Consider the following 25687-nt stretch of genomic DNA (forward strand, 5'->3'; position numbering starts at 1 on the left):
CAAAGTATGAAAACATATTTTATTAAAGATTTATGTACAGTAATGAAAACACATCTGCATGGCTTCTGAAACATCATTCAGGTCCCACTCAGCGCTCACACAGAAAACCTCAACATCTGCTACAAACAGTTTGGCCTACACACTCATCAAGCTACAAAAGTCCAAAGGTTTGGCAGGCTGTCCGAGTGAAACCATCGTAAGTTAGTCCCAGACTCCATTAAGACCAAAACACCATCACCCTCTCTGTTAATCACCCAAGGCTGCGATGGTGTAACTGGCACAGTTTTGATTGGAGGAGATCCATTACATGTCATTATCAAGGAAACACACAGAAGAATGAACATGGTGCTCCACAGGCACAGGAGTATCCCCCCCCCCTAAACTTAAGGATTACTTAAAGAATTCAAGATTTCACAGCAAAGCGAGGAGGAACAAGGAAGGAGTGTGTGCTCCTGCGGGATGTGGAGGAAATACACATTCAGATGGCTTTAGAGCATTTCTACTTAAACTGGGCCACAAGTGTTTCTACGTTCCAGAGTACTGGCCGAGAAGGTAAACACAGTTGACTGAAAATTTGAACATTTCTGCAGGATGGCAGAGAAAAAATACGATTCGTACGCGACAGTATTTCCCGCACTGGGCAGAGCGCATTCTCAATCATGGCCAATGCGTTCTCTCACAGTTTTCCAGAAAATTATTCAGATTCAAAGTAAATCCTCTACATCCTTTGCCCTTGTTCGGCCTCTCCACCAAATTTCGTGACATTCAGCCGAGTAGTTTTTTCACAATCTTGCTGGTACAACAGAAAAACTCTCGCGTTTGATGGAGGAACCACGTATAGATAAGACTCTGTGAAACGTAAGAGTCATCGTTCATCAGCCTCACTGGACTTCATGTAAACCGCAGAGTTACGGCCCCTCTAAACATCACTTCCATTCAGAGAAGCATATTTAAGGCTTGGTTGGCTGTTGCTGGACGAGCTCGCTGGTCTCCAGGCGGCACCGTCGTTCGAACTGCCGACTTCAAACACTTCGTGAATGGCTTTTCGGAAACAGTGAAAATTGTACTCTATCAAACCTGCAAAGAAAATTAGTGAGCATGTTTACAATTGTGTATAGTGTTTGTGTGTTTATTATGTGAATTTCTTCAGGTTTTTACACATTTACGTAGGAAGATTTTCCTGATAAAGCCAACACTAGCAATTACAAAAAATAAAAGCACACACCTTTCCTCTCAAAGCTCTCCTCTCTGAGGATGCAGACGAGCGCGAGGAACTTCGTGACCTCTTTCAAATAAAGCACTGTGGTGTTATTGAGCTTGATGATCGCCAAAGACTCTTCATCATAGGCAGAGCCGCTGCCGTCCTCCAGCCTGGCAGGCAAAGACAAAAGCACCTCTAAACGCTGCTCTTCGCCAAAGCTCAAAACAAATCTGATAGCTTTTCTCACCCGTAAATGCTGGAGATGTCGAGGACCACGTCGATCATGTCGCAGCAGAGTTCGTAGGACTGCATGTCCACGGGGGCGCTGTCTGTGGCTATGTAAATCTTGCTACTGACATCGAATAGGAAGGCCTTTTCAATCCCGGAGTGCTGCAAAGCAGGAGGGATGTTTATTATACGAAAAAGAAAATACAATGAGGCTTCTTATTGTGGTTCAAATAACATAAATGAAACATACAGATATGAAAATGTTCAAAAGGTTCTCCAGTGTTGGCAACTGAGGAATAAGCTTCTGGACGACTTTACTGAAGGCCTCGAATATGGAGTGGTCGTAGATGCTGGTCAGGTAGAAGCTGAGGACACAAAATAAAGACGACGAGACAGTTACCAAAACTGAGATAGAAGCTTTAATTTTAGCTTCTGAGCACGTCTGCTTTCCAAGGGTGTCTTAAAACCTTTGAGGCCTAATTATCACCACAGATGACTGTAACTCTAACTCTAAGCATCAGAATATATAACATCTGTTCTTTTTAAAATGTTCTCCCAGGACTGGGCAATCAGGTTACAAAAGAACTATTTAGAAAGAAAGGACTAGGGTCAGGTTTGAGATGAGGGTCAGGTTTGGTAGACCTCACAGTTAAAAGATTGGCTGTGCTGTACTTTCAACAACAGAGAATCCCAAAATTGAAAACTGAATACCTACCCCTAAAATAGTTGAATATTTGCACGATGGCTCTGACTAATAACTTGAGAAATCTCAAATACTGTATCTGTATTTGTACTTGTCCAATCTTAAATGTTCACTCTATTGAAAATACAACAGAAAGTGATTCATTTAGTTGAAAATTTTATTTAAACAACAACAACAACAACAAACAGAAAACAGAAACATGATCACCAGCTTTTGGCCATAAACAGCTAATGCTACCCAGTCATATGTAAAGTGTTACAGCCAATGTGTGACCGACCTGTCACTGGGACACAAACTTTAATAAAATACAAAAGCAGTAAATTTAGGTCAGAGTAGTGAATAATATTACAAACTAACCACCTCCTGTTACCACTTTTAATTCATTTTTTTATATAAATAAACACATTTATATAAACATGTAACTGTTCATACATGTGAGCACTTTAAAACTGAATTTCTGTTATTACTTCAGCCCACCTGCAGTACCTTTTACAATCCACCAGGGGGACCCACACTTTAGGAATGACTGTGTTAGGGGACTAACTGGACAGTCTATCACTGAATGGGATCAGTCTTAGCTGTCTGACTTACTAGTATGAATGCTAAACTACACCTTAACCATGACAAGAAGCTCTGTAGTATTTCACCTGTGTAGACACGTCAGACTCTCACCTGAGGTGAACCTTCTCCAGGCTGGCATCTGTCAGGTCATCGTTGGCCCTCTGGTGAATATCTCTCTGCGTTTCGATTTTGTGGTCGTCTGACAGACCGTCTACTTTGTGGATGAACACCTCAAAGTTGATGTCTGGATTCACTTTGTAGGCTCTGGATACAGTTAGATGTAACCGGCTGAGAGCCTCCATGTAGTCATCCTGGTAACAGAAGACAGGATGTGCTGATTTAGTTAACACATGATTTAATTCACCACCCAAAGCACCAAGTCACACTTAAGTCACCGTACCTGAGCGTCGATGACAAAGATCAAAGCACCAGCTCCCTTGAAGATCATCTCACTGTCAAATGTGGGGTCGAAGAAATCCACCTGGCCGGGGAAGTCCCAGATCTGGAAGTTGACAAAGGAACTGCCGGAGATGTCATCTTTGCAGATTTTGTTGGTGCTTTCGAGGAATAAAGTCTCGTTGGGTGACATCTTGTGGAAAACAACCTGAGTAGTGATGCACAAAGATTACAGTTACTCTCAGAAATTTAAACATCACCAATTTGCTACATTCAGATGAACAGATTCAACTTTTTGGGAAACGACAAGTAATGCACTCAACCACCATGAACTGTACGCACACTCACCACACAGCTGAAGAAAAAGCATGCTGAAGCGCGTTTGAAGTTTGCTGAACAACGTTTAGACAAGCCTATGAAATACTGGGAGAATATAGTCCGCTCAGATGAGAGGCAAACTGAACTCTCTGGATGCCATAATACACACCATGTTTGTCAAACGCCACTGCATATCACCCCAAATACACCATATCAACAGTAAAGTTTGGTGGTGGAAACACCATGGTGTTCTGGCATGCTTCATATAATCAAAGTTGGAAAAATGTACTGAGACATTCTTGATAAAAAAGAAACAAGGGTGGACGTTTCAGCAAGGCGATGATCCCAAACACACAGCAAGGAAACTCTCAGGTGGTTTCAGAGAAAGAAAATAAAGCTGCTAGAATGGCCCAGCCTAACACCTGACCTGAATCCAAGTGAAAATCTATGGAAAGAACTAAAGGTCAGAGGTCATAGAAGGGGCCCACAGGATTTGAAGACTGTTTGCTCAGGCGTGATTCTGGCTCATTCATGTGACTGGTTTCTCCACACAGGAGGCGCCTAAACTGTCACAGATAAAGGCTTTTGTACGAAACACTAAATCATTTTCAGTAAGCGTGTTCAATAATCTTTTCTGGGGTCATTTCTCATTATTACACATAATTGATGAACATCTATGGTTTCATGTCTTTACATGTCTGAATTGGATGGGTTGTTACTGACATAATGGCATTTAGAAATATCTATATATTTAGAAAATTGATGATGTGTTCAATACTTGTTTTATTCGCTGTAAATATATATATATATATATATGTCATATTGAAACAAACTCCCACATTTCGACTGGCTTTAGTTCTCAGAAGTCACAAACTTTTCTAACATGTCGTCCGCTAAATCCTGGGTGAAAAACTCCAAGTCACCACAAAGTCACATGCTATGCTGATTTTTGAGGCCTGTGATGAAATCTTTCACAAATAAACGGAAATGCAGCAACAACAAAGACTGAAACTTTTAATGACTGTGAAACTGGAGGAAGATGGAGTTCAGAGAAAGGTTAAAGTGGGAAGAATGACGTGGAACAGCATTCCAACATCCTGAATTATCAGTTATCAACATCCTTATTATGAGTGGTCAGCACTGACCCCTCACAGCAATAAAGTTGTTGGTTGGAACCCCAGCTCGGGCCTTTCTGTGTCGAGTTTGCCTGTTTGGACTTATAACAGATATATGTATCTATGGTTAAAATGTGACTTGTAGTCTAAAGCACTTTGAGTGGTCACTAATACTGGAAAAGCGCTATAATAATACAAATCCATTACATAATGGATTCTGTTAGACTGATCCAGAGCAGGCTGTGTTGTTCTTGATCAAAGGCAACAAGGCTCAGCTGATTATGCTCTTTAGTTTCATGAGTTAAAGGCTCCCTTTTTTGTTGCAGCTTTACACTGCCTAGAGATCAGAAAGAAGCTGAAATACTTAAAACATTAAACTTCTGCATATGTCTTGTTGAATTGAGTTGACTAAATCCATAACAAATGAAGCTGACAATCAAAATTTTCATGTGACTTATTAAGAGTCATTTCTCACCACTACCCTGGATCTAAAGGTTTATCCACCTCTCAAAGCTAACTTTGGGGTCGCCACCGTGGATCATCGGCCTCCATCTCAGCCTATCCCTAACCTTCTCGTCTGTCACACCAACGCGTCCTCCTCCACTACATCCATGAAGCTTTCCTCCTGCCTGGCAGCTCCACCTTCAACACCCTTTTCCAGCCCTCCTCTGCACATGCCTGCCACTCTAAATCATACAGCATTGCAGGTCTCATTCTCCATCTTTTAAATCACAGGTGTCGAACTCCGGGCCTCGAGGGCCGGTATCCTGCAGGTTTTAGATGTGTCCTTGATCCAGCACAGCTGATTTAAATGGCTAAATTACCTCCTCAACATGTCTTGAAGCTCTCCAGAAGCCTGGTAATGAACTAATCATTTCATTCAGGTGTGTTGACCCACGGTGATATCTCCTTTAGGTGTACATGTAACCAAACTGTTTCCTTTGTTCGCTTTTTGTTTACTATGAACTCAGAATTTTCTTGTCCTGTGGTGATCTGGATGGTGTTCGGGGACAGATAAATGACCATACCTTCTGTATAGAGGACTTGCCGCTGCGCCGCAGCCCCATCAGCAGGATCCTGGGTTTATCAGCTGATGTCGGGCTCTCCTCAAGGTCTGACACTTCCACTCCATAACCAAAACTTTTGGGGAACGACCCCACGACGCCGTAGCTCCCCGGTAATGTCGTATCCTCGTACTGAATATTCATCCTGTCCTTTATTATCTCACTTGCTCGTTCTTCTTCAATTCCGCCTCAAGCCTCCAGAAAACTCGCTGAATAATCCGAGCAGGAATGCTGTTGTCCAGGAATTTCACAACGAGCTAGCATGGCAAGCTAAGCGTTAGCAGGTAGCTGGAGTGCGGTATTTAGGTCTCAAAATAAGAGGCCAGATGTTAGAGTATCCATGTGAAGCTTGCTACACAAGTGGACATAATCTTCAGCAATCCTAATACAGGCGTAAAGTTGGTTAAATCAAACTAAATGGATAAGAAATGACAAAAAAAGGCTAACTTTAACGTAACTTGGAGATTCCGCCCCCTTTAGCTTTTAACCCCTCCCCTTTCACGTGATTGGTTACACGCTCCAAACATTATCATGTGACAAGCAGTCCAACAGACAAACAGTAAGGATACGGAAGCGGTGAGTAGTGTTTTGGGGGAATTTTGGACATCTTTTATTTAATTTAATCTAACTATATTTACATACATATTTTAAAGAATACGTTGCGTAGATTTAAACCTTTGGTACAGCACCAATGCGCTACTGCATATTCCAAAATGTACGTAATAAGTATGCGTTTGATGTAAATCATGTGCTCTTTCGTTTGTAGTTAGCTTGTTCGAAGTGACATGAGGATAATTCATAGACGCACTTATAGTGAGCTGAGTTTCTAATACAGATATAAATATACCCGGGATGACCAGCTCTAATAAACTGGAAGCTCTGGGGATACTAGGAAGCACAGGGATGATTTCCTGTCGAACATTTTATTGTACTTTCCCATTTATTTGATATTCATTCACATGCAAGGACCACTGACTGTATACAAACATACAGCAGATATCTTTTGACAAACATGGACCAGTGCAATTAGCAACCATGACATACAGGGGTTTAGAAAAAAGGTTAAATGACAAAGGGGATTTGTAATAAATAAAAGCATACAGCATTTAACTGAATAACAGCAAATATTGCTTATATAGAGATAGCATTAATAAATTCATATTGCCGAGAGATTCCAGGGGTCTGTTATTTCTTGGATGTTGATAAAATAGGAAAAACTAGTTCATTTTGTTTCCATGTGTCAGGACTCAGAATGGCAGCTGTCCTTTTGTGTTTTCTCCTGGCTGCGCCAGTGCTGCTTGTTACCTCCAGCCCAATTCATGACTCCGACAATGGGACTGTACCACTAGTGCTCTGGCATGGGATGGGTAAGTGACTCTGTTCTCCGTTACTGTAGGGATATATTGGAAAAAATCTTAAAAATGGCACCTTTATAGTCTTCACAGAAAAAAAAATTAAGCATAAGCCACCTTTCTGAAACCACACTACAAACCAGTATTCATAATAACCATAAAAACACAGTACACCAGCTTATGAGCTGATGCAGAGTGTTTTAAGTTCCAGAGACATATATAAGGGGTTGCTGACTGTTAAAGGTCTGATATGTAGAGGCCCATGCAATTGTGTCATTTGTTTTCTAATTCAGTTTTTCAATTCAAGTACTGCAAGTTGTTTAATCAAAACTATGAACGAAAATTAATTTTATTGTGGACAAAATCACAACCAGATTGATTTATGAAACCATGAAACATCCGGTGTTCCTCTTTTATTTTGGCTTAAGAAGCTTTAAGATTGAAAAAACTCACCCAACTGTACATAGTTTCTCTATTATGTTTAAACTGAGATGCACATTTAATCTTCAGCTCATTTTTCCACAATATGTAAATAGAACTGAATAATTTGCATGTTTTTATGTAAACCTGCCATGAAAAGGATCTTTAAAATCTCATGTGTGGTAATTAATCCTGTTTTTTGGTTTGTTTGTTTGTTTGTTTGTTTGTTTTAAAAGATGCATCCACAGATGTGTAGTTATTGGGATTGTGTTGTGTTTTACACAAAATAATCTAGAATAGTACCAAAAAAGTTAACTGTGATGCCTTTGTCCCCACTGTTCAGTACACATTTGAATAACTTACCTTGGTAACATGTGATTCATCGATTCACGTCACTTCCTGCTGACGAAAGTGAAAGCCACATGTTTACAGCAACACTGCAGTGAGATAAAAACCTGAGCTGTAATGTGAGAGATGAGGATTGTGCTTAAAACTGATAGGCTGCTCATTAAATCCTATACTAGATGGAGAAATCCCACCTGAGGAAGTGAAAAGAAAAACACTTTCTCTTCTTCCTCAGGCAAAAAAAGACACTACCTCTAACTCAGAGTGCAGAAGATTTTAGAGCTTAAACCAAAGAAGACTGTGCTCTGCACTGAGCCTCTACCTGATTTATATGTATTTAAAATAAGCCATAAAAATACTGTGGATATGCCTGATTCCCTTCAATAAAGTTGGACGATAAGGCTTGTGTTTATTTGTATTTTCTTCATCAGGTGACTCGTGTTGCAACCCTTTGAGCATGGGCTATATAAAGAAAATGATTGAGCAGGAGATCCCAGGAGTTTACGTGTTCTCAGTGATGATTGGGAAAAACATAGTGGAGGTAACCTCACGCTGTAAAGACATTTATGAAAGTGAAAATATTTTCTGTGAATAAAATGGTCTTTGCATTAGTCACATGGTAATGTTAGAACAGTTCAAGGAATTTTCAGGTATGAATTTGTATTTTTGGGCTCTACGTTTGCGCTGTTCAAAATAATCCTTATTTTTACCTCGATGCATCTCTTTGAAATAAGATAGTTTAGCTCCTCCCTATATAAGGACAACTTTCTTCTGATTGGCTGCCCCTCATAAACAGAAGGTTTCTGGACAGAGATGACCGTATTACAGAGTCACGAAGAGAAACAATGAAATATCTGATTTCATTGTTGGAAGCTTTAATTTAATATGAGCATGCAACCCAAAAACACCCCATGAAGTTTTCTCCTGTGAATCATCAGGAAACAGACGAAATACCGATCGTTGCTTTTTTAATTCTACATCATAAACATTAAATTTTGCAGCTTTGTGCCTGAAAAAATGATATTTCTCATTATATTAATGCTCAGAGCTCATTAAAGAATATTTCTTTTTGATTTAAAAAAAACAACAAACAATAACTTAGCTTTAGATTGTGGCAGTGGTAGAGAGATTTTAACAGAGCTTGAATGTGTTTTCTGTTTTTCTGCTCTGTACTTAAGAAGTTATGAAGACTCACACTTTTTTGAAAAGTGCAATTTTTAAAAAGCAAAATTTTCCCCTCATCTCTGTAATTAGTGGAATATTAATAGTATGAAAGTAAAAATTTAAATGGCATTAAAGGTAGAGTGTGTGAAATCTCACCACTAGATTTAATAGATTGCAGACTGTAGAATTCAGCTTTCTTAAACTTTCTTAACCTTCCCTATTAAAGTGCATGATTCACAGTGACTGCAGGCTGTTAGTCTTTACTTTACCTTAGAAATATACTGGATGTCCATATGTATTTACGATTTACGATTGGATGATTCTGTAAAAATTAGTAAAAGGAGTCCGAAACGAGTCAGTGAAGCCCACTTCTGTCCACTGACAGCGATACCGAGATGAGTTGTTGAGGATATGCTGAACTTTTCTGTCAGTAAGTGCTGCTGTTTTTGCTGCTATTAGCTGCTGTTAGCCTTTGTTAAGTGCTGTTACCTGGCATTTGCTGCCATTAGCTGGCATTAGTTAAACTCTTTGAAATGTATCTAATGTTTTTATTGTGTCAGACACTCGTATGATGTGACAATGTCAAGTTTTTTTTATCAGAGGGAAAATGCGATAACTTTAAAAAAACAATTAAATTTTTTAAGGACACTCTAGCTTAACGTTAGCTGGCGTAACGTTAGCTTAAAACCAGCTCTTGTTGTTTAGCTGGCTCATTTTTCCAGCAATGGGAGGGTTACATGTTTAATCTGGTGACGATAAGTAATTGTGAAATATTGGCGGATGTTCATCTCGCCCTCTGTATTATATGTCAGTCTCTACAAGGTGAGGCAACACGGCAGCTTCCACAAACAAGCGCCCACTCCTGTGTATTTTTGATATTCATTCTAAATGAATGATAATGGATTATTATTATTATTATTATTATTATTATTATTATTATTATTTTATTTTTATTTTTTTTAATTAAAAAACTTCAAAAGATTACATACTTCCTGTACCTTTTTAAGACGCTGAAGCTGTTGTACAGACTGGACGCATAGATAAAACTTCCTGTAATGCTATTTCGCAGCTAAAAAAAATCGCTGTCATCCTATTAAGACGTAGCATTGCTTCACTACCTTCAGAAGATGACTCACGGCCACTCGTCTTCTCACAGAAACACACAGTAAAAGTGAATATGACATGTTTAATAAAGAACGCCTTTTTTCTTTCTTTCTTTAACAGTCCCACAGCAGCTTTTCACATGTGTGATGGCTCCTATTCTGTGGTATTTGCAGTAGTAGTGACATAAGTTACATCAGAAAAATGGCTCCTTTGCAGCTTCACTGTGTGACTCCTCTGTGTTAATATTTATACCAAACCTGCACGGGTACGGCTTTGATCCGTGGTGACGCCGTAACGTTATCTCTCTGCTCATTTTCTTCTTTTAATCTGTCACTTGTGATTTGAACTTTTCATGTTTTTCCTCCTGCAGGACACAGAAAATGGGTTTTTCTCAGATGTGAATGAGCAGGTGTCCATGGTGTGCAATCAGCTGGCTCTGGACCCCAAGTTGAAGGGAGGATACAATGCGATGGGCTTCTCCCAGGGGGCGCAATTTCTGTATGTAACTCCTGTTCTGGACTCTGGTTTTCTTACTTGTTATGCAAGAGAAATTGGAAGCTTTGTGTGTTTGGAAAAAAAACCAACTCTCGGGCCTCGGCATGTTTCCCGCTCGTAGTTTTTGTCTCCTGACTGAAATGAGGAAGCTCGCTCTGACTCTTTGACCCGGTTCCTCTGTTCGCAGGAGGGCTGTGGCTCAGCGCTGTGCCTCTCCACCAATGAAAAACCTGATCTCTGTTGGCGGTCAGCACCAAGGTGATACTATAATGATAACTTTAGCTCACTTCCCTGTGAGCAGAGCTGACCAGATATATTCTGATGTAAAAGTAGTGTTTAGGGTGTTTTTTTTGTTTTTTTGTTTTTTTTTTGTTTTTTTTTGTTTTTTTTACCCTTCAGCCAAAAAAGGCTGAGGTTTTGCCATCACCCTGCCAAGCGGGCTGGCGCCGTGAACATGATAACTAGAGAACAGGTTGACGTAGGATTTTCAAATTGATACCACAGGTGTATCAGCTTTAAATCTCAGTGACCCTAATATAAATGTCAAGGTCGGACATCAACTAACGAAGGAACTTACCTACTATGTTCAAACTTATTCGATAAGTGCATCTACCAGGAGGCTGAAGGGCCTCGCTTTCAGAGCTGAACTCAGTAGTTGCAAAGAAAGTTAAACTGAAAACAAAACTAAAAGCTCTTTTATGATGTAGTTAACTTGTAAAATAAAACTCAGTCTATTGTCATTAAATCAGCTGCACATAAAAGTTTAACCTGACTCTGTAGGTCCTTCTCTTTGACGTCAGACTTGTTATTCTGTTCTGCTCTATTTACACATCACAGGTGATCTTTGAAAACAGAACTCCTCTCCTCAAATTAAACACATTCAAGCCTCTATGTAAAGATGTAAACAGCTCAGTCTCCCACTGGAGACTTATTAAGAGCCTCAAGTGCTCTGTGAGCCAGACCAGGGAGCTATGGGAGTGAATGGTCCAGGTTATTTCCTGACAGTTTTCTATGCTGCCTACTAATTCCTGACAGCTTCCAAACAAGCTGGCACCTAACCCCGTGTGTTTTTCGAATCCTCAGGTGTGTACGGGCTGCCCAGGTGTCCTGGGGAGAGCTCTAAAATCTGTGACATGATTCGTGAAGCTCTGAATAAGGAAGCTTACTTGGGCTGGTTTCAAAAGCAGTAAGTTTTCCGTCTTGCATCAGCCTGTTGTTCCTGTTAAGTCATGTCAAGCATCTTGTGACGAATCGTTTCTGTGTTTGTGGTTATCAGCCTGGTGCAGGCCCAGTACTGGCATGACCCTTTGAACGATGATCTCTACAAGAAGTACAGCCGCTTCCTGGCCGACATCAATCAAGAGCGGGTCGGTAGAGCCAGAACAGCCCTGTAGTCAGTACAACGAGGTCGCAGAAGTGTAAACAGTGACTGCGTTAGGAAAACAAAAGGGAGATTGTGGGTTTTTTTTCAGCATTTCGGTGTTTATCGGCAGCTGGAGGACTGAATCTACTCTGTCTCTGCCATCTGCTGACGGAGACAAAGAGATGCAGCTATGAATAACTATAGAAGTGGACTTTGGTGCCTAAGGAGTTTAGTTAATCGTTAATAAATGATTTATTGTCGTCTCAAAGATGAGTTATAACCATGCAATGTTCTCGGTGTACAACACACCTTTATACACGTTTAGATTTCTTTATTCTCCATTAAAACTATAAACAAGTGAAAAAACAGAAGGCAACACAGAAGGAAGACGGCTGCTGCTACTGTATAAGATACTTAAGTCCAGTGAAAGGTATTAATTAAAAGACAATGAGATTACACCCTATTAGTGCTTAACAGTCTGCTCCAGGGTCAACATTTCCAGAAAGAAGAAAGTCTGTGTCGTGCCATCAAACTGAAGTTTGCCCACTGACGTAAACTGCTGTTTAGATCGAGAGCTTAACCTTTCATTAATAGACAGGATCGGATTAGACTGTGTGGCTACAAACTGACCTGCAGGGTTATCTCTGCCGATCCATAAATCAATCAACTTCTGAATAATCGCTTAATAAAAACCAGTCAAAGAGCTATTTCACAATTTGGTTCTCTTCATACTGAGCTACGACGCAGAAGAGAATGATTTGTTCACATTAATTATGTCCTTTAAACTCTTTAAGGGTTCTTTATTAGAGCAGGGTGCTAATTCATTTTAAAGAAGAAGCCTGGGATTGTTTGAGGTAGAGAAAGCCACACAAGACACATGGAGACATTTAATTGTATTTATATAATTCCTGAATCTGATTTTTTTTTTTTTAAACTCTTCGTGCACATCTGCAAAGTTCTTTTTCTGTTTGTTGAAAAATGTTTTTGTTTTCTACTAAAGGCGGTGAACGAGACTTACAAGAAGAATCTTCAGCAGCTAGAGAAGTTCGTCATGGTCAAGTTCCTGCAGGACTCTGTGGTAGATCCTGTCGATACTGAGGTACCAAACATAATGCACGTAGTTATTTTAAAAATGAACAGAACTAAAAACACAATGTGAAGAAAAAACTTCAGCGACTTCTTATTGAAAGTGTCTGTGTAATGTGTTGAAGAGATGTAAGTTTAAGTTGAATGAACTGGAGCCAGCCTGTACATTCATGTAATACCAGTTTACACCACAAGATGGTGCAGTGAGTCAGTGCAACCTTTATTTTACCATTAAGTACAATACCAGTGGTCTGGTGAAACACCTTGTAAGGAAAGAGCAGTAGCACTTAACTGAAATCATCCCAGCATACACACTGGTAAAATTCTGTCCCCTGATGGCCAAAGTTTTAGCAAAATTCTGCACAAGTCAGTTTCAAAAAATACTTTTATTAAAAAAAGGTGCTGATTAAAGACCAGTCACAGTCTTGTCCCGATTCTTCTCGCAGTGGTTCGGCTTCCTGAAAACTGGCCAAGCCAAAGAGACCGAGACTCTACAGGAGAGCGTTCTCTACAAGGAGGTAATCACTGCAGGTTCTCTGATGAGGGAAGAGAGCTGACGGTGTGAGCAGTACACACTTTATTATCCAGTGTTTCCTGTGAATGTGAAGGCTAAGCAGTCACAAGAAGGTGGTAATCAGATTTATTTGTCAAAACGTGGTCTCAGTCTGTATCTGAGTATATTTATTTGTTTGCTGGTGTGCAGCATCTGCCAATGAGACACACGGAAGATATGTGTGCATTTCCAACAATATAGACTTTTTTTTTTTTTTTTTTTTTAAAGGAGCAACTTTATTCCTTTTTTTTTTTATTTTTTTTTTCCCTCGTTGGTTGCAATTTTACACTTTTATTGTTCTGTAGGCATTAATGTGAGAATCCAGAACAGGACATATTTATACTGCAAGTCTGCACACAGACTAACCCTGTTTTTATTCATTGTTTGGTATCAGACTGTTTGTCAAGTCAATTTATTTATGACTCGTAGAAACTCAACAGATAGTGACTAAAATGCTGCAAAATTACAATTAACTCAAGAACAACAACTAAAGCTAAATGTTTTTTATGAACGTACTTATAGCTAGATTATGGACCTTGGGTTGACTTATCGAGTTGAGGTGAGCACTGAGCCTAACTGGGTTTGGTGAACTTGGTTTGTAGTACACGGAAGGCCTGGAGCAGGTTAGCTGCAGCACAAGTTACCATGGCAATGGAAAAGAACCACCTTTGTAACACTTAGGATTACCTTGATAAGTATAGATCTCTGCTTTTATTTCGCCTTTTTATGCCTTTCCAAAAATTCAGAAGCTTTTCTTTTTTTTTTGCCTTAACCACCTTACGATGGTTCTGCATGTAGTAGGACATATCTTAGTTTGGTTTTCCATCAGCAAATGTTTATTAATCAAACTTTGTTGCACATGCCGGTTGTAAAAGTGTGTGTGTGTGTGTGTGTGTGTGTGTGTGTGTGTGTGTGTGTGTGTGTGTGTGTGTGTGTGTGTGTGTGTGTGTGTGTGTGTGTGTAGGATCGTTTGGGTCTGGCGGCGATGGACAAAGCAGGGAAGCTGGTTTTTCTGGCCACCGAAGGCGACCACCTCCAGTTCAAAGAAGAGTGGTTCAAAGCCAACCTGCTGCCTTATTTACACTAAAGCAGCTCCATACTGATAGTCTCAGATTGCTGTAGCTGCAGTTGAAATCAAGAGCAATATAACACCAGTTTAACAGGACGCTCAAGCTTAGCAGAAAGCATCATTTACTCTTTTTGCACTGATCATTTCCAGCGTGTTGGCTTTTAATCTGTGTCTTGTGATGCCATCATAATTTTAGCAGTCACAGGTGCAGTTTACTGATGAGGTCAAACACTATTCATCATTGTTGGCAGGTTTTACGGGGGGGGGGGGTTTAAGCCACTTTCGTTTTGCCTCATTTGGATCTTTTAACTGTGAAATAATGCTTCTGTACAAATAAAACATCAAAATAAAGACACCCATATACTTGGATTTATTGCAACATTTTTAATGATGTCTCCAGTACTAATGAGCAGATTTGAGTTTGGACCCCCCCAAAAAAGAGAAATTAAAGTGGTAAACAAAAACAAGAGACAAAAGAAAATTCAGCGAAGAGCTCCACAGCTACGCGAGCTGCAGACATGAGAAGGAGCAGGATGCTGATGGTCAGGCTGATATTCAAAGACTATTCATAGCTGTACAGGTGATTACAGCAGGTGTTTCCAATCACTTACTCCAGTCTGTTTTCCTTTACTTTTTAAAATTCACTTCCACCGACTTCCAACATCTTTGCTCGTTATCACACTTTTCTTAAATGCCTCCTAACATGGAATGTTTTTTTTTTTCCTTTCATTCAGGAATGTCCTGTGTAGATTTAAGTGAAAACGTACTTTAAACCGTTCAAACATCATCATCTAGATGGATTTATGCTTTAAAAATGATTTAAGAGAGAATGTTTTTGCACAGCTTGCTTTTACTCTGGTTTTATGTGCTCAGAGAACTTGTTTTACACCATTATCCACTATGAGTCTCATGGTTGCAGTCATCAGTGGAGATGATATGGATGCCTTTATCCTCTTTAAAGAGGGCTCTTTTTGACGAGTGCTTCACCAGTGAATTGCATATAATGGAAGAGAAACCTTGAGGCCACAACTTAAACACGCCAGCCCCCCAGCTGACCAGGAAGAAGGGAAAGAAATGAGCCTGATTGGCTGCAGAGGAATCAACATTGCCTATTCTAAAATTTGCTCAGCATCATCCAGATAAATTAAAAAAAAAAAAGCATACAGAGCTTCCCAGCTGTTGGCAAAACTCTTTTCAAGTGCTTGCAGGGAAACCCTAATTTGAATGACAAGCTGCTCCCTGCTGATTGGCTGGAGGATCTGCTCCAGATAAGGCAAGCAGCCCTCTAATTGGCTTACAGAAGGAACAGTTTAAACTGTGATTGGCTGATAAGGAAGAAGGGGAAAGGTCTGAATCTCAGTGTACAGTGTGAGAGTTAGCTGGTGGGGTTGTCGATCAGTCAGACAGGACTGTGCAAAAAAAAAAAAAAAAAATTAAAATAGACGAGTGGGGATGGCGTTGAGGAGGGGCGGCCGTTTTAATATGCTGCCCCAGTTTATCCGGCGATCTCTGTTGCTGTGGTGACGAGCTTACTGCCGTCCCAGACTGTCTTGAACTGCTCAGGTACAGGGATCTCCGTCTGAAAGGGAGAGACACACAGGGGTTTTTTGTCAGATCAACAAGCTTTTTCAGACCAGCTTTGAATTCTTGTCGTTTATAGTCAGCAGCTGATCAGCTCGGCTCAGGATGAAGACTCGATAAATGGGCTGTTCTGGTCAAAGGTTCCTAGCAGCACTAAAACGAGGATGGGAGAGCTTTGCCCCCTTGCTCTTAACCTCATGTTCTCATTATTTAACAAAAATCCTAAAAGCAACTACACCACAAACCTGCTCAAAGATGCACAGTTCAAGGAACACTTCATGGTCTAATTAAACATGCCGCGCATGCGAAGCTGAAAGCAGCTCAAAAGATCAAATGCACACTACTCGCTGGACCAATGTGACCGTTTGCATGTTAACGACTTTGACTTCAAACTTCTGCAAGGCTGGACTTTTATCCAAGACCTTTTATAGAGAAATTCATAATTGATGTGACGATTGCCTCACAGACACTAACAAGTACCTAACGAGGCTGAACGTGTTTGTCTACCCAGGAGAGCTCAAAGCTCTCATAAAGACTTACTGCTCCTTCTATTTGTATTATTCGATTGACTTCTTTCACTTTATTTTCATAGTATATTTGATTTTTAACTTGAGGTATGTGCCTACTTGTCCAGGTCTTCCCTGAGAAACAGATGTTAATCTCAATTGACTTTCTGGTTGAAATAAGGATTAAATAAAAGCAGCAGCACTGAAAACTTAGTGATGACAGCATTTACAAAGCCAAAAATACCCCATAAGGTTTACAGAAGCAGTAAGGTTTCTTATCACAGTCAGGTGAGGTCCTGTTTGTGTCACGTTAAACTTCCTCTGCTAAACAAATGAAATCAGAGATACTCACAAACTCTCCATCTTTGTTGGGTACCAGCACGTTCATCTCTGAGCTCTTGGCGCTGATGATCTCACACTTCAGAGAGTCCTTGCTCAGATAAATGTGGCAGCCATCTGTCTTGTTGATGGAGATAGTTGGGACCTTCCCCATAACCTGGAAACAAAAGGAAAAAATAAACAGACCCTTTGGCTAAAAGCCAGTAACTTTATGAGGTAGATGATACACAATGCCGATCTACAATCAGCTTCTACAAATCTCCTCAAGCCCAACACTGCACCCAGCTGACAGTGAAGCTGCCAAAAACTGAGCAGCTTGTAGTTTCCAATATTTAACTACATGAATAATAAACAGAGTTCATGAAAAATGTATAAATCCTCAGCAGAGAAACTACAAAGAGCCGAAGAATGACGGGGCAGCAAAAATCATTCAGTGATCTCATGAAATGCAACAAACAGTGAAAAGAAACAAAATAAAATAAAATAATCACACCTGGATCTTGACATCCTTGCAGTTAATCATCTCCACGATGCCCACAACATCATCAAACACCAGGCCCATTTTCTTACAGTTGTCTGTCAGAGAAAAATAAATAAGTATATTTAAGAGACTCTAAGCACCGAGCTCATTCTTCTGCCTTTTATTCACTTATGGCGGCTGTGTCGGCAAATATAAATAAATGTTTGGGCATTATATCAGGGGCAATACGAGAGCCCTCGACGTGTGTGTTTCTGAGGAGTGAGTTTCCTTTCTTACCTAAAGTGATGGAGTTGATTTTGCCCTTGACCTGCAGGGTGCTCTTGTTACACTTGAAAGCATAAACCACTTGCTTCAGCTCAGTGTCGCTGATCACCAGGTTCTGAGCATCCTCCTGGTTCTCCTGCAGAAAGCAAGTTAAGAAAACAGAGAAAAAGAATTAAGAAAGAAAAAAAAAAAAAAAGAAGAAGGTCTGTTTGTCTGAGCCAGAAGCAAGTTTAAAAATCTATTCTGGTCATTTTGGCCCCTTCAACGTACCACTTTCCACTTCTTTCCTTCCAGCTCCAGCACAGGGGGGAGCGTACGGGTTGGTGTGGCGGATGCAGCAGGTCTGGCGGCGCTTGAAGCGAAGGGTTTTGGTCCAGAGCGCACTGGAGCGCCCTGACTCCTCAGGTTGGGGTTCTTGTGGGTCTTCTGGTTATCGGACACATGTTTTAGTCCTGCAGGGGTCAGGGAGAGATGAAACATGCACTGTTAGTCTGAGAGAGAGGGAGCGTTACTTAATCCAAAGCACATCTAATTTATGTGATAACAAAAATAAATAAATAAAAGGAATGGAACCCATATATTAGTAAGTGTAAATGAGCATAAAAGATTATAACTGAAATAAAAAGGTCCGTCTTAATACACTGTCTGCCCTTCATACCACGTTCTCCCATCAACTTATTTGTCCAGAGAGGTTCATCAATACTGATTACTACTCCTCACATAGAGTAATGATTAACAAAAGGAAAGAAGGACCAGAGACTCCTTTATATGATTTACATCAACAAAGCCTTTTTGTATTGATTCATGTAGCTCTGCTACATGACTACTGCTGCACTCAAATCCTCAAAATTGAGGCCAGAAAAAAAAAAAAAAAAAAAAAAAAAAGTATCAGCTCCTCTCATCACTGTTGGTTGGAGCTGTAGCTACCCACCCCGGGTGATGTCAGACCCCTTGTTGATGGAGGCGAACAGGGCGTTCCGATTATCAGCACCGGCGTCCCCAGCGCCGCCAGTGGGTCCGCTCAGGTCAGCGGGAGGAGGGGGTCCAGGGGGAGGTGGGGGAGGACCGCCAGCAGGAGCGCTGCGTGGAGCAGCACCGGCTGAAGCTACTGCACCCTGAGGAAGAAGAGAAGAAAACGGTTAACAGGGTGAATGAGGTCATGAAGGACACACTTTTAGCCTTTAAAGCAGACAAAGGAGAGCACACTCACGAGACAAACTCTGGAGTAATTCTCCCCTCTATAATTTAAAACAGGACTGTTTGCATATCAGGGGCAGTTACACCACTTCTCCCTGTGTTTGCCTCAACTTTGTGTGTAAACAAAAATAAAGTTTATTCTGAAGGGCTAAATTTAGTTTAGCAAAAACAGAGCTCAAGTTCAGTTTCAGGATTGTTTTGTACCCTAAAAGCTCCTGCTTTTCCTTCATTGTGCACCACAAGAAAGGAAGTCCCAGAAATACATATGCAACAGGGCAAGCTGCAGAAATCATGCAACCTTATAACTCTAAGTACAGACAGTACAATTTTCTCTAATGCCAAAGACCAGTTTGCTCTGGCACAAAGTATTAGTAAAACTGGCCCTAAGGTAAATGTGTTAATTCATGAGTCAGGTTGCATTTGATCATTTGAGAGCTGCTTTTTATGTTTCAAGTTGCAGTAATTTCCTTTTTTTATTTTTTTTCTCTCCTCCTCCTCCTTCCTTTGGAAACTCACAGTCTTGCTCCAGGTCAGTCCGGTGGTGTGTTGCTCTTTGATGTAATGCTGCAACGCAGTCCAGATGGAGATGTAGGCTTTCACCCAGTCCACATGCACCTTGTCCCTGTGAAGACGACATATGATTTTATGGCATCGTTTTTTAGCTCTAGCAGTTTTTCTTCCTTTACTTAGAACTCAACACAACTTTATTTTTTATTTCAGATTTTCTCATTGTGCAATTTGCCTGCCTGCTGTATGACATGTGAACACGAGCTGAGAGCACAAACAGTCTGCCTCACTTTCAGGCTTTTATTACAAGTTTAAACCCAGGAAGTCTGCCACCGACATGCTTCAGTGTATCATGTGGCAGTGCTGACTCAGTAAAACCATGGGGCACCATAACTTGAAAAAGGAAAAGAAAGGATGGAAGACAGATGGGTCGAGCAAACTGTTTGGCTGCATTTAAAAGTTCTTTTGACCCTTTTGTTTATTAGATTCAACATAAAAAATAAAAACATATGATACAGTTTAAAATGATAAGAACAAACTGGAAGAAATCCCAGCAGCTTTGTATACAAATTAAATTTGGACGGCCCATCTGCTGCGGACAATGAGGGAAACAGGCTTTAATAGTGGAGGTTTTACTGACTTGTCCTTGTAGTCCTTCAGCACACGGTTGGTGTAGAACGTGGCGGCGTCCTGCATCTCCTTAACGTACGGGCCTGGTTTGGGAGCCTGACACGAAGTAAAAAGGTTTAGATTCATTTCGTAAAACATACCCTGTGTGTAGTTTTTGCCTAACTGAGCCAGTTTGTTTTGTCATATTGCTTTTATTATATTGAGCAGTCCAGTCCACTTTGTTTAAGCATTTTGATCTAGGTTGTACTTAGTGTTCTTGGCTGCGGTAACACAGGAACTTCCCCAAATTTTGGGATAAATAGAGCCAGTCTTATCTCGTATATCATGGGTGGGAAACCACTTAGTCCAAATGTCCACAGAGAACGTTAAAACAAAAAACAAACAAACAAAAACCCCAAACACTGGATAACTAAGTTTGAACTTAGTAAGATTTTAATTGTAACCTGTAGCTAACAATTTAAAAGCACAAGCACCATGTCAGCATTTAGATTGCTGGTAGATCCCTACCTGACATGTACCACTAAAGAGGTCACTTGATGAAATAAACAGTATTAAAATCAACTTAAACAGCAGTGGAGAATCACTGCAGTCATTTGCTTTGACATGCCTCCTGCCCCTTAATGTTTTGTTTTCCTTTAGGACTCTGTGGGCCAGGTTTTTCCTGTCTGTCTTTTAGAGTCGGATTAAATGGATGCAGAGGAGTCAGGTATGTTTAAAGAAAGGGGAAGTATAAAACTAAAGCTCAACATTTTGAGAACTTAAAATCTTTGCTTCCCCACAAGTGAAGCCTTTAATAGTTGGGTTGCGGTCACGTGGTTCTGATGACGTGCGGAGGCAGCGCGATTTTTGAGTGGAGGGCGGAAGTAAACATGGAGGACACTGTGGAGAGTCAGGAGAGCAGCTATTGTGCAACTTTAGACCCCGTTTCTCGGGAGAGATATAAACAGATTATTATTATTATTATTATTGTACTATTCTTAGTTAGCGTATTGTCTGTCTTGTCTTAATGTTGGTTTAAAATGGAGCACTGTAACAAAAAATAATTTCCCCCAGGGATCAATAAAGTATTCTGATTCTGATTCTGATTCAGATAGTTAAAAAATATATCGGACGTGATCCGTATTCTTTGAAAATGTCCGAATACACCACAGAAGTAAAGGATTTGCCTACTATCGAGGCTGTGGATATCACCAACTACTTGGTCCTCCAGACTTCTTACTACACTAGGCAGCAAATGAAAGCTTTCAAGAGTCTGGAGGCGTACAATTTTTTTGTCAGCGGGTGGGTCCACAACCTTGGAACAAAACGTCTCCGTGATGGATACAGTTTGGTGTTTGCAAGGGTGAGTGTTTGTTCTTATATTGCTTTATCTTAAACACGCTAACAGTTAGCGGTAGCGGCTTTAACGTCAACAAACATGCCACATCCTTAGGACTTCGTTAGAGTGACAGTTGTTTGTTTCAAGGTAAACCATTCTCAGCGGTCTAACGAGACACCTCTGAAGACTTGGGTAATTGCAAAGGAGGATGGAGAAGTGATTGCAGCTCATTGCAATTGTATGGCAGGGTTAGTAGCCTAATTAAGTAGGCTCAAATCCGGGCTCTCAGCCGTCTGTTGCATATCCAAAATCGCCTCTGCACATCGATGCTGTTCTGCCTTAAGCTTCATTCTTTTCTCTCGTTTGAGAACTGATTCCGATCTGGGTTTTCGTTCGTAGCCGAGATTGACCGTCGGAGCCCAGTCCTCCGACTCTTCGTCATCCAAAGCACTTGGGCAGCCTATAGTCCCAATCAAGTCAATATTAGACTACTAACTTAAAAGCACTAAGTAAACGAGAATTTAACGACAACCTAATGCTAATAAGTTCGTTTGCAAACATAACATTACCTCTGACGAAGTGGTCGCTGCAGACACGGGCATTGGCAGACTCTGCTCCTCCCGACTGTAAACGTAAATTTAAAATCCATTTTTTCCTACGTTTTTCGGTTAGAATTTTCCATTTTTCTCCTCTTCGTTGGGCTATTTTTGGTACCCTAAAATACCGTTTATCAGTTTCTCTGGTCGACCTACTGGAGCATCCGTAAACACAACAGGACATAGGCATTTTGCGTACTGTCTGTCTGTGATTTTGCGCTTATCTTTTTCACTTCCGACCGCCAGTCAAATTTCGCGCTTTACGTCGACGTCACATCTACGTCAAATGAAACCTAGCTATTAAAGACTAATCCATCCTACTGCTATAAAGCTACACCCACAATCTTTGCAAAAAGAGGCTTTGTCCAAAGGTCAAAAAAAAATCAGTCTCAACATGACTAAAAAAATAAATAACTAAGATAAAGACGTATTAATCAGTTAATCAGCTTCCTTGTCTAGCTCTCATTAGCAATAAAGAAAAAAGAATGACTGTTCTTCTGAAATATGTACTGCTGTCACAAATGTTTTGCAAAGCAAATGAGAAGTTTAAGGATACAGAGGTAGGCGGACAGAGAATGAAGACATTCATCATGTGTATCTGAAAATCTGATCCATTATTCATAAGTCTCAAAAAACACAACAGCAAACAATGAATGAATCATTTACTGTAACAGCAAAGCTCTGTTGTTGGTGCTTTAACGTCAGCCAAGAAACCGTCGCTCATCAGAGACTGTTGACAGAATCAAAGAGAGGCCTGTTTCCGCCCATTATACACTCATTTATCCACATACACAGAGTGGTGCCAAAACGGCTCTTTTCCTACCCGTTAACCTCTCTCAGCCCCTGGACTCACCATGGCAACCCATCCAAGGGCAGGCACACTCTCGCTGACAGCGGAGAGGTGGTTGAACAACGGCGAGCTGCGGTTCTGCTCCCGAAACGCCTGCACCTGCTGGATCACGCTGGACACGGGCTGCAGGAGAGTCGTCAAAACTGCCTGAAGAGTCGAAAAAGGACAAAAGTTTAGCACTCGATATCAGCAGATACCTGAAACTTAAGAATTTGTATAGAATTGAGTCACAACTCGAGGAAAAAAGAAAAAGGAAGAAGAAGAAAGAAAAAAAACCCTCTTCAAATTCTCCAACTTCTGAAGCAAATTAACAAGGCCAATAATCCCACTAAGCTTTCTCCATCACAACTAAGCCGAGCTTGAATATTTAATCTTTACAGCAGATTTTTAAATCGAAATAAAATGAGGCAGAAATATCACAACACAGAACCTGTACAGAGAGGGAAAAAGAAAGAAGGGTTCGTCCATTTAAACTGCAGACGAACACAATAAATAATGCACAAAGTTGAAATTGATCAATCAATGCGGTGCTTGCTCAACTTAAAGTTTTACGGAGTGTGTTTAACTCACATCAGAGGGCTTCTGGGAAGTGGAGGCTGTGATGAGAAGCTGTCTCTCAGTGGTGAACCCCTGCTTCATCATTTCTGCCTAAAAGAGGGAAAGAAATGTTACATTAATTTATCATTGTGCCATTTTTTAATCATCTTTCACGAACACTTAACAGAAACTGCTTTCAAGGGGCTTCATATTTAGAAATATTCAAGTCTTGCCAGCAGGGGAAAAAAAAAAATAAAAAAAAAATCATGGACTTGGAAAATGAGGAATATCACTGTAAATGTAAAACAATGCTGTATAAAAGAAGCGATTAAATCAGCAGCGTCAACTGCAATTACGAGATTCCCTGCAGAGTTTTGCATGAAGCACAAACAAAAGGCTGCGTTAGTCCTTCCACAGGCTGCACCTGCTCTTCTGATCTGCAGGTGGAGGCAAAAAACCAAGATACACTGCAATGTGCTCATCAGGAAAGAAGAAACGTTTACTTGTAGACAGTAAATATTTCTACAATGGCTGCTGCAGTTAAAGTAACCTTTCAGGAATCATCTTTCCTAGGAAAGAATTAAACTCAGCTCCAGTAGGACTGGTGACCAATGCCTCAAGTAAATGTGTAATGTCTGAACTTGTGACCTACATGTTTCTGGACGTCGCCCCCTATCTTCTGGCTGAGGGAGAGGTACTCCGACAGAGGACCCTTGATGATCTCATCGAAGCCCTCGACGTGCGCAGATACAGCTGCAAAGATAAAGAAGACCACGGGGATTAAAAAGAAATACATGTAAAGATTAAAGCCCCGGCTTGGACAGTTTCGGTTGTTGTGTCCTTGGGCAAGACACTTCACCCGTTGCCTACTGGTGGTGATCAGAGGGCCCGGTGCCGCCAGTGTCCGGCAGCCTCGCCTCTGTCAGTGCGCCCCAGGGCAGCTGTGGCTACAATGTAGCTTGCCATCCCCAGTGTGAATGGGTGGATGAATGTAGTATAAAGCTTTGGGGTCCTTAGGAACTAAGTAAAGCGCTATAGTGCATTTACCATTTACATTACATTAATGTGGAACTGATATCTTTACTAACAACTACTTGGGTCTAATCTGCATGAAATTGTGTTCACGCACATCTTCAACCTTTCCCTCTCTCTGTCTGTAGTCCCAGCCTGCTTCAAAATGACCACCATCGTCCCTGTACCCAAATCCTCCACCATCTCCTCATTGAACGACTGGCGACCTGTAGCCCTGACCCCCATCGTAAGCAAATGCTTCGAGAAGCTGGTCAGGGACTTCATCTGCTCTGCACTACCCGACTCACTGGACCCTCTACAGTTTGCATACCGCCACAACAGGTCCACTGATGATGCCATAGCCCTGACACTACACACTGCCCTGTCACACCTGGAGAAGAGAGACACGTATGTGAGGATGCTGTTTGTAGATTACAGCTCAGCATTCAATACCATCGTTCCCTCGAAGCTGGACAGGAAACTGCAGGATCTAGGACTGAGCAGCTCCCTCTGCAGCTGGATCCTTAGCTTCCTGTCTGACAGACGCCAGGTGGTCAGACTGGGCAGCATCACCTCATCCCCCATCACACTGAACACTGGTGCTCCACAGGGGTGTGTACTGAGCCCTCTCCTATACTCACTCTACACCTACGACTGCACAGCCACTAACAGCTCCAACATCATTGTGAAGTTTGCGGACGACACTACAGTGGTGGGTCTTATCACCAACGGTGATGAGACGGCTTACAGGGAGGAGGTCAGCGCCCTGACCCACTGGTGTCAAGACAACCATCTCACCCTCAACGTCGCAAAGACAAAGGAGTTGATAGTGGACTTCCGGAGGTGCAGAGAAGTACACACCCCCATCACCATCAACGGCGCTGCTGTGGAGAGAGTGAGCAGCTTCCGGTTCCTTGGTGTACATCTGGCTGAGGATCTTACGTGGTCAGTACACACAAACAAAACAGTGAAGAAGGCGCAGCAGCGCCTCTTCTTTCTCAGGAGACTGAAAAGATTCGGCATGAGCCCCCGCATCCTCAGGACCTTCTATCACTGTGCCATTGAGAGCATCCTCACTGGATGCATCACCACCTGGTATGGCAACAGCACCGCCTACAACCGCAAAGCTCTCCAGCGAGTAGTGCGGTGCTCTGAACGGATAATTGGAGGTGAGCTTCCCTCCCTCCAAGACATCTACAGGAAGCGGTGCCTGAGGAAAGCGGGGAGGATCATCAAGGACTCCAGTCACCCCAGCCATAAACTGTTCAGACTGCTTCCATCAGGAAGGAGGTTCTGCAGCATCCGGTCCCGTACCAGCAGACAGAGACAGCTT

The 25687-nt window shown here is 41.3% G+C and overlaps 3 protein-coding genes across 5 annotated transcripts in view; 1 reads left to right on the plus strand and 2 right to left on the minus strand.

Annotated features, from left to right (window-relative positions):
• rragcb (Ras-related GTP binding Cb) lies at positions 1–6023 on the minus strand. Its single transcript, XM_004548913.4, has 7 exons — positions 5551–6023; positions 3094–3297; positions 2805–3004; positions 1680–1794; positions 1449–1591; positions 1226–1371; positions 1–1077 (listed from the first exon to the last, which is right to left on the minus strand). The coding sequence occupies exons 1-7, from the start codon at positions 5728–5730 to the stop codon at positions 920–922; spliced, it is 1146 nt and encodes a 381-aa protein (XP_004548970.1). The 5' UTR covers positions 5731–6023; the 3' UTR covers positions 1–919.
• ppt1 (palmitoyl-protein thioesterase 1 (ceroid-lipofuscinosis, neuronal 1, infantile)) lies at positions 5495–14906 on the plus strand. Of its 3 annotated transcripts, none has more exons than XM_004548910.5 (10): positions 5495–5634; positions 6831–6953; positions 8135–8244; positions 10342–10469; positions 10654–10724; positions 11550–11652; positions 11743–11833; positions 12830–12928; positions 13362–13433; positions 14433–14906. In XM_004548910.5, the coding sequence occupies exons 1-10, from the start codon at positions 5616–5618 to the stop codon at positions 14553–14555; spliced, it is 939 nt and encodes a 312-aa protein (XP_004548967.1). In that variant the 5' UTR covers positions 5495–5615; the 3' UTR covers positions 14556–14906. The 3 variants fall into 3 exon arrangements, with proteins under 3 accessions (XP_004548967.1, XP_004548969.1, XP_004548968.1); XM_004548912.6 differs by having other exon boundaries at positions 5563–5699; XM_004548911.4 differs by lacking the exon at positions 5495–5634 and adding an exon at positions 6054–6162.
• Positions 14907–25687, minus strand: part of cap1 (CAP, adenylate cyclase-associated protein 1 (yeast)) — an 18746-nt gene continuing 7965 nt past the window's right edge. Inside the window, exons 3-13 of the mRNA XM_004548909.5 lie at positions 23996–24096; positions 23377–23454; positions 22810–22953; positions 20053–20138; positions 19422–19527; positions 18640–18823; positions 17979–18160; positions 17721–17844; positions 17457–17539; positions 16977–17120; positions 14907–16116 (exon numbers count right to left, since the gene is read on the minus strand). Coding sequence (XP_004548966.2) covers positions 16033–16116; positions 16977–17120; positions 17457–17539; positions 17721–17844; positions 17979–18160; positions 18640–18823; positions 19422–19527; positions 20053–20138; positions 22810–22953; positions 23377–23454; positions 23996–24096 — 1316 coding nt within the window. The 3' untranslated portion in view covers positions 14907–16032. The remainder of the gene's footprint in view (positions 16117–16976; positions 17121–17456; positions 17540–17720; positions 17845–17978; positions 18161–18639; positions 18824–19421; positions 19528–20052; positions 20139–22809; positions 22954–23376; positions 23455–23995; positions 24097–25687) is intronic.

The sequence above is a fragment of the Maylandia zebra genome, linkage group LG22, assembly GCF_041146795.1.
Source record: "Maylandia zebra isolate NMK-2024a linkage group LG22, Mzebra_GT3a, whole genome shotgun sequence".
In the NCBI taxonomy this organism is placed as follows: Eukaryota; Metazoa; Chordata; class Actinopteri; order Cichliformes; family Cichlidae; genus Maylandia; species Maylandia zebra.

Bases quoted from the DNA above. Each gene is read 5' to 3' on its own strand.
- ppt1 (XM_004548910.5), top strand. The intron at 11,653-11,742 runs GTAAGTTTTCCG...TGTGGTTATCAG, and splicing joins TTGGGCTGGTTTCAAAAGCA to CCTGGTGCAGGCCCAGTACT. The intron at 12,929-13,361 runs GTACCAAACATA...TTCTTCTCGCAG, and splicing joins TAGATCCTGTCGATACTGAG to TGGTTCGGCTTCCTGAAAAC.
- rragcb (XM_004548913.4), bottom strand. From the start codon at position 5,730: ATGAATATTCAGTACGAGGATACGACATTACCGGGGAGCTACGGCGTC. The intron at 3,005-3,093 runs GTACGGTGACTT...TTCTGTTACCAG, and splicing joins TCTTTGTCATCGACGCTCAG to GATGACTACATGGAGGCTCT. The intron at 1,592-1,679 runs GTATGTTTCATT...CCTGCTTTGCAG, and splicing joins TTTTGAACATTTTCATATCT to CACTCCGGGATTGAAAAGGC.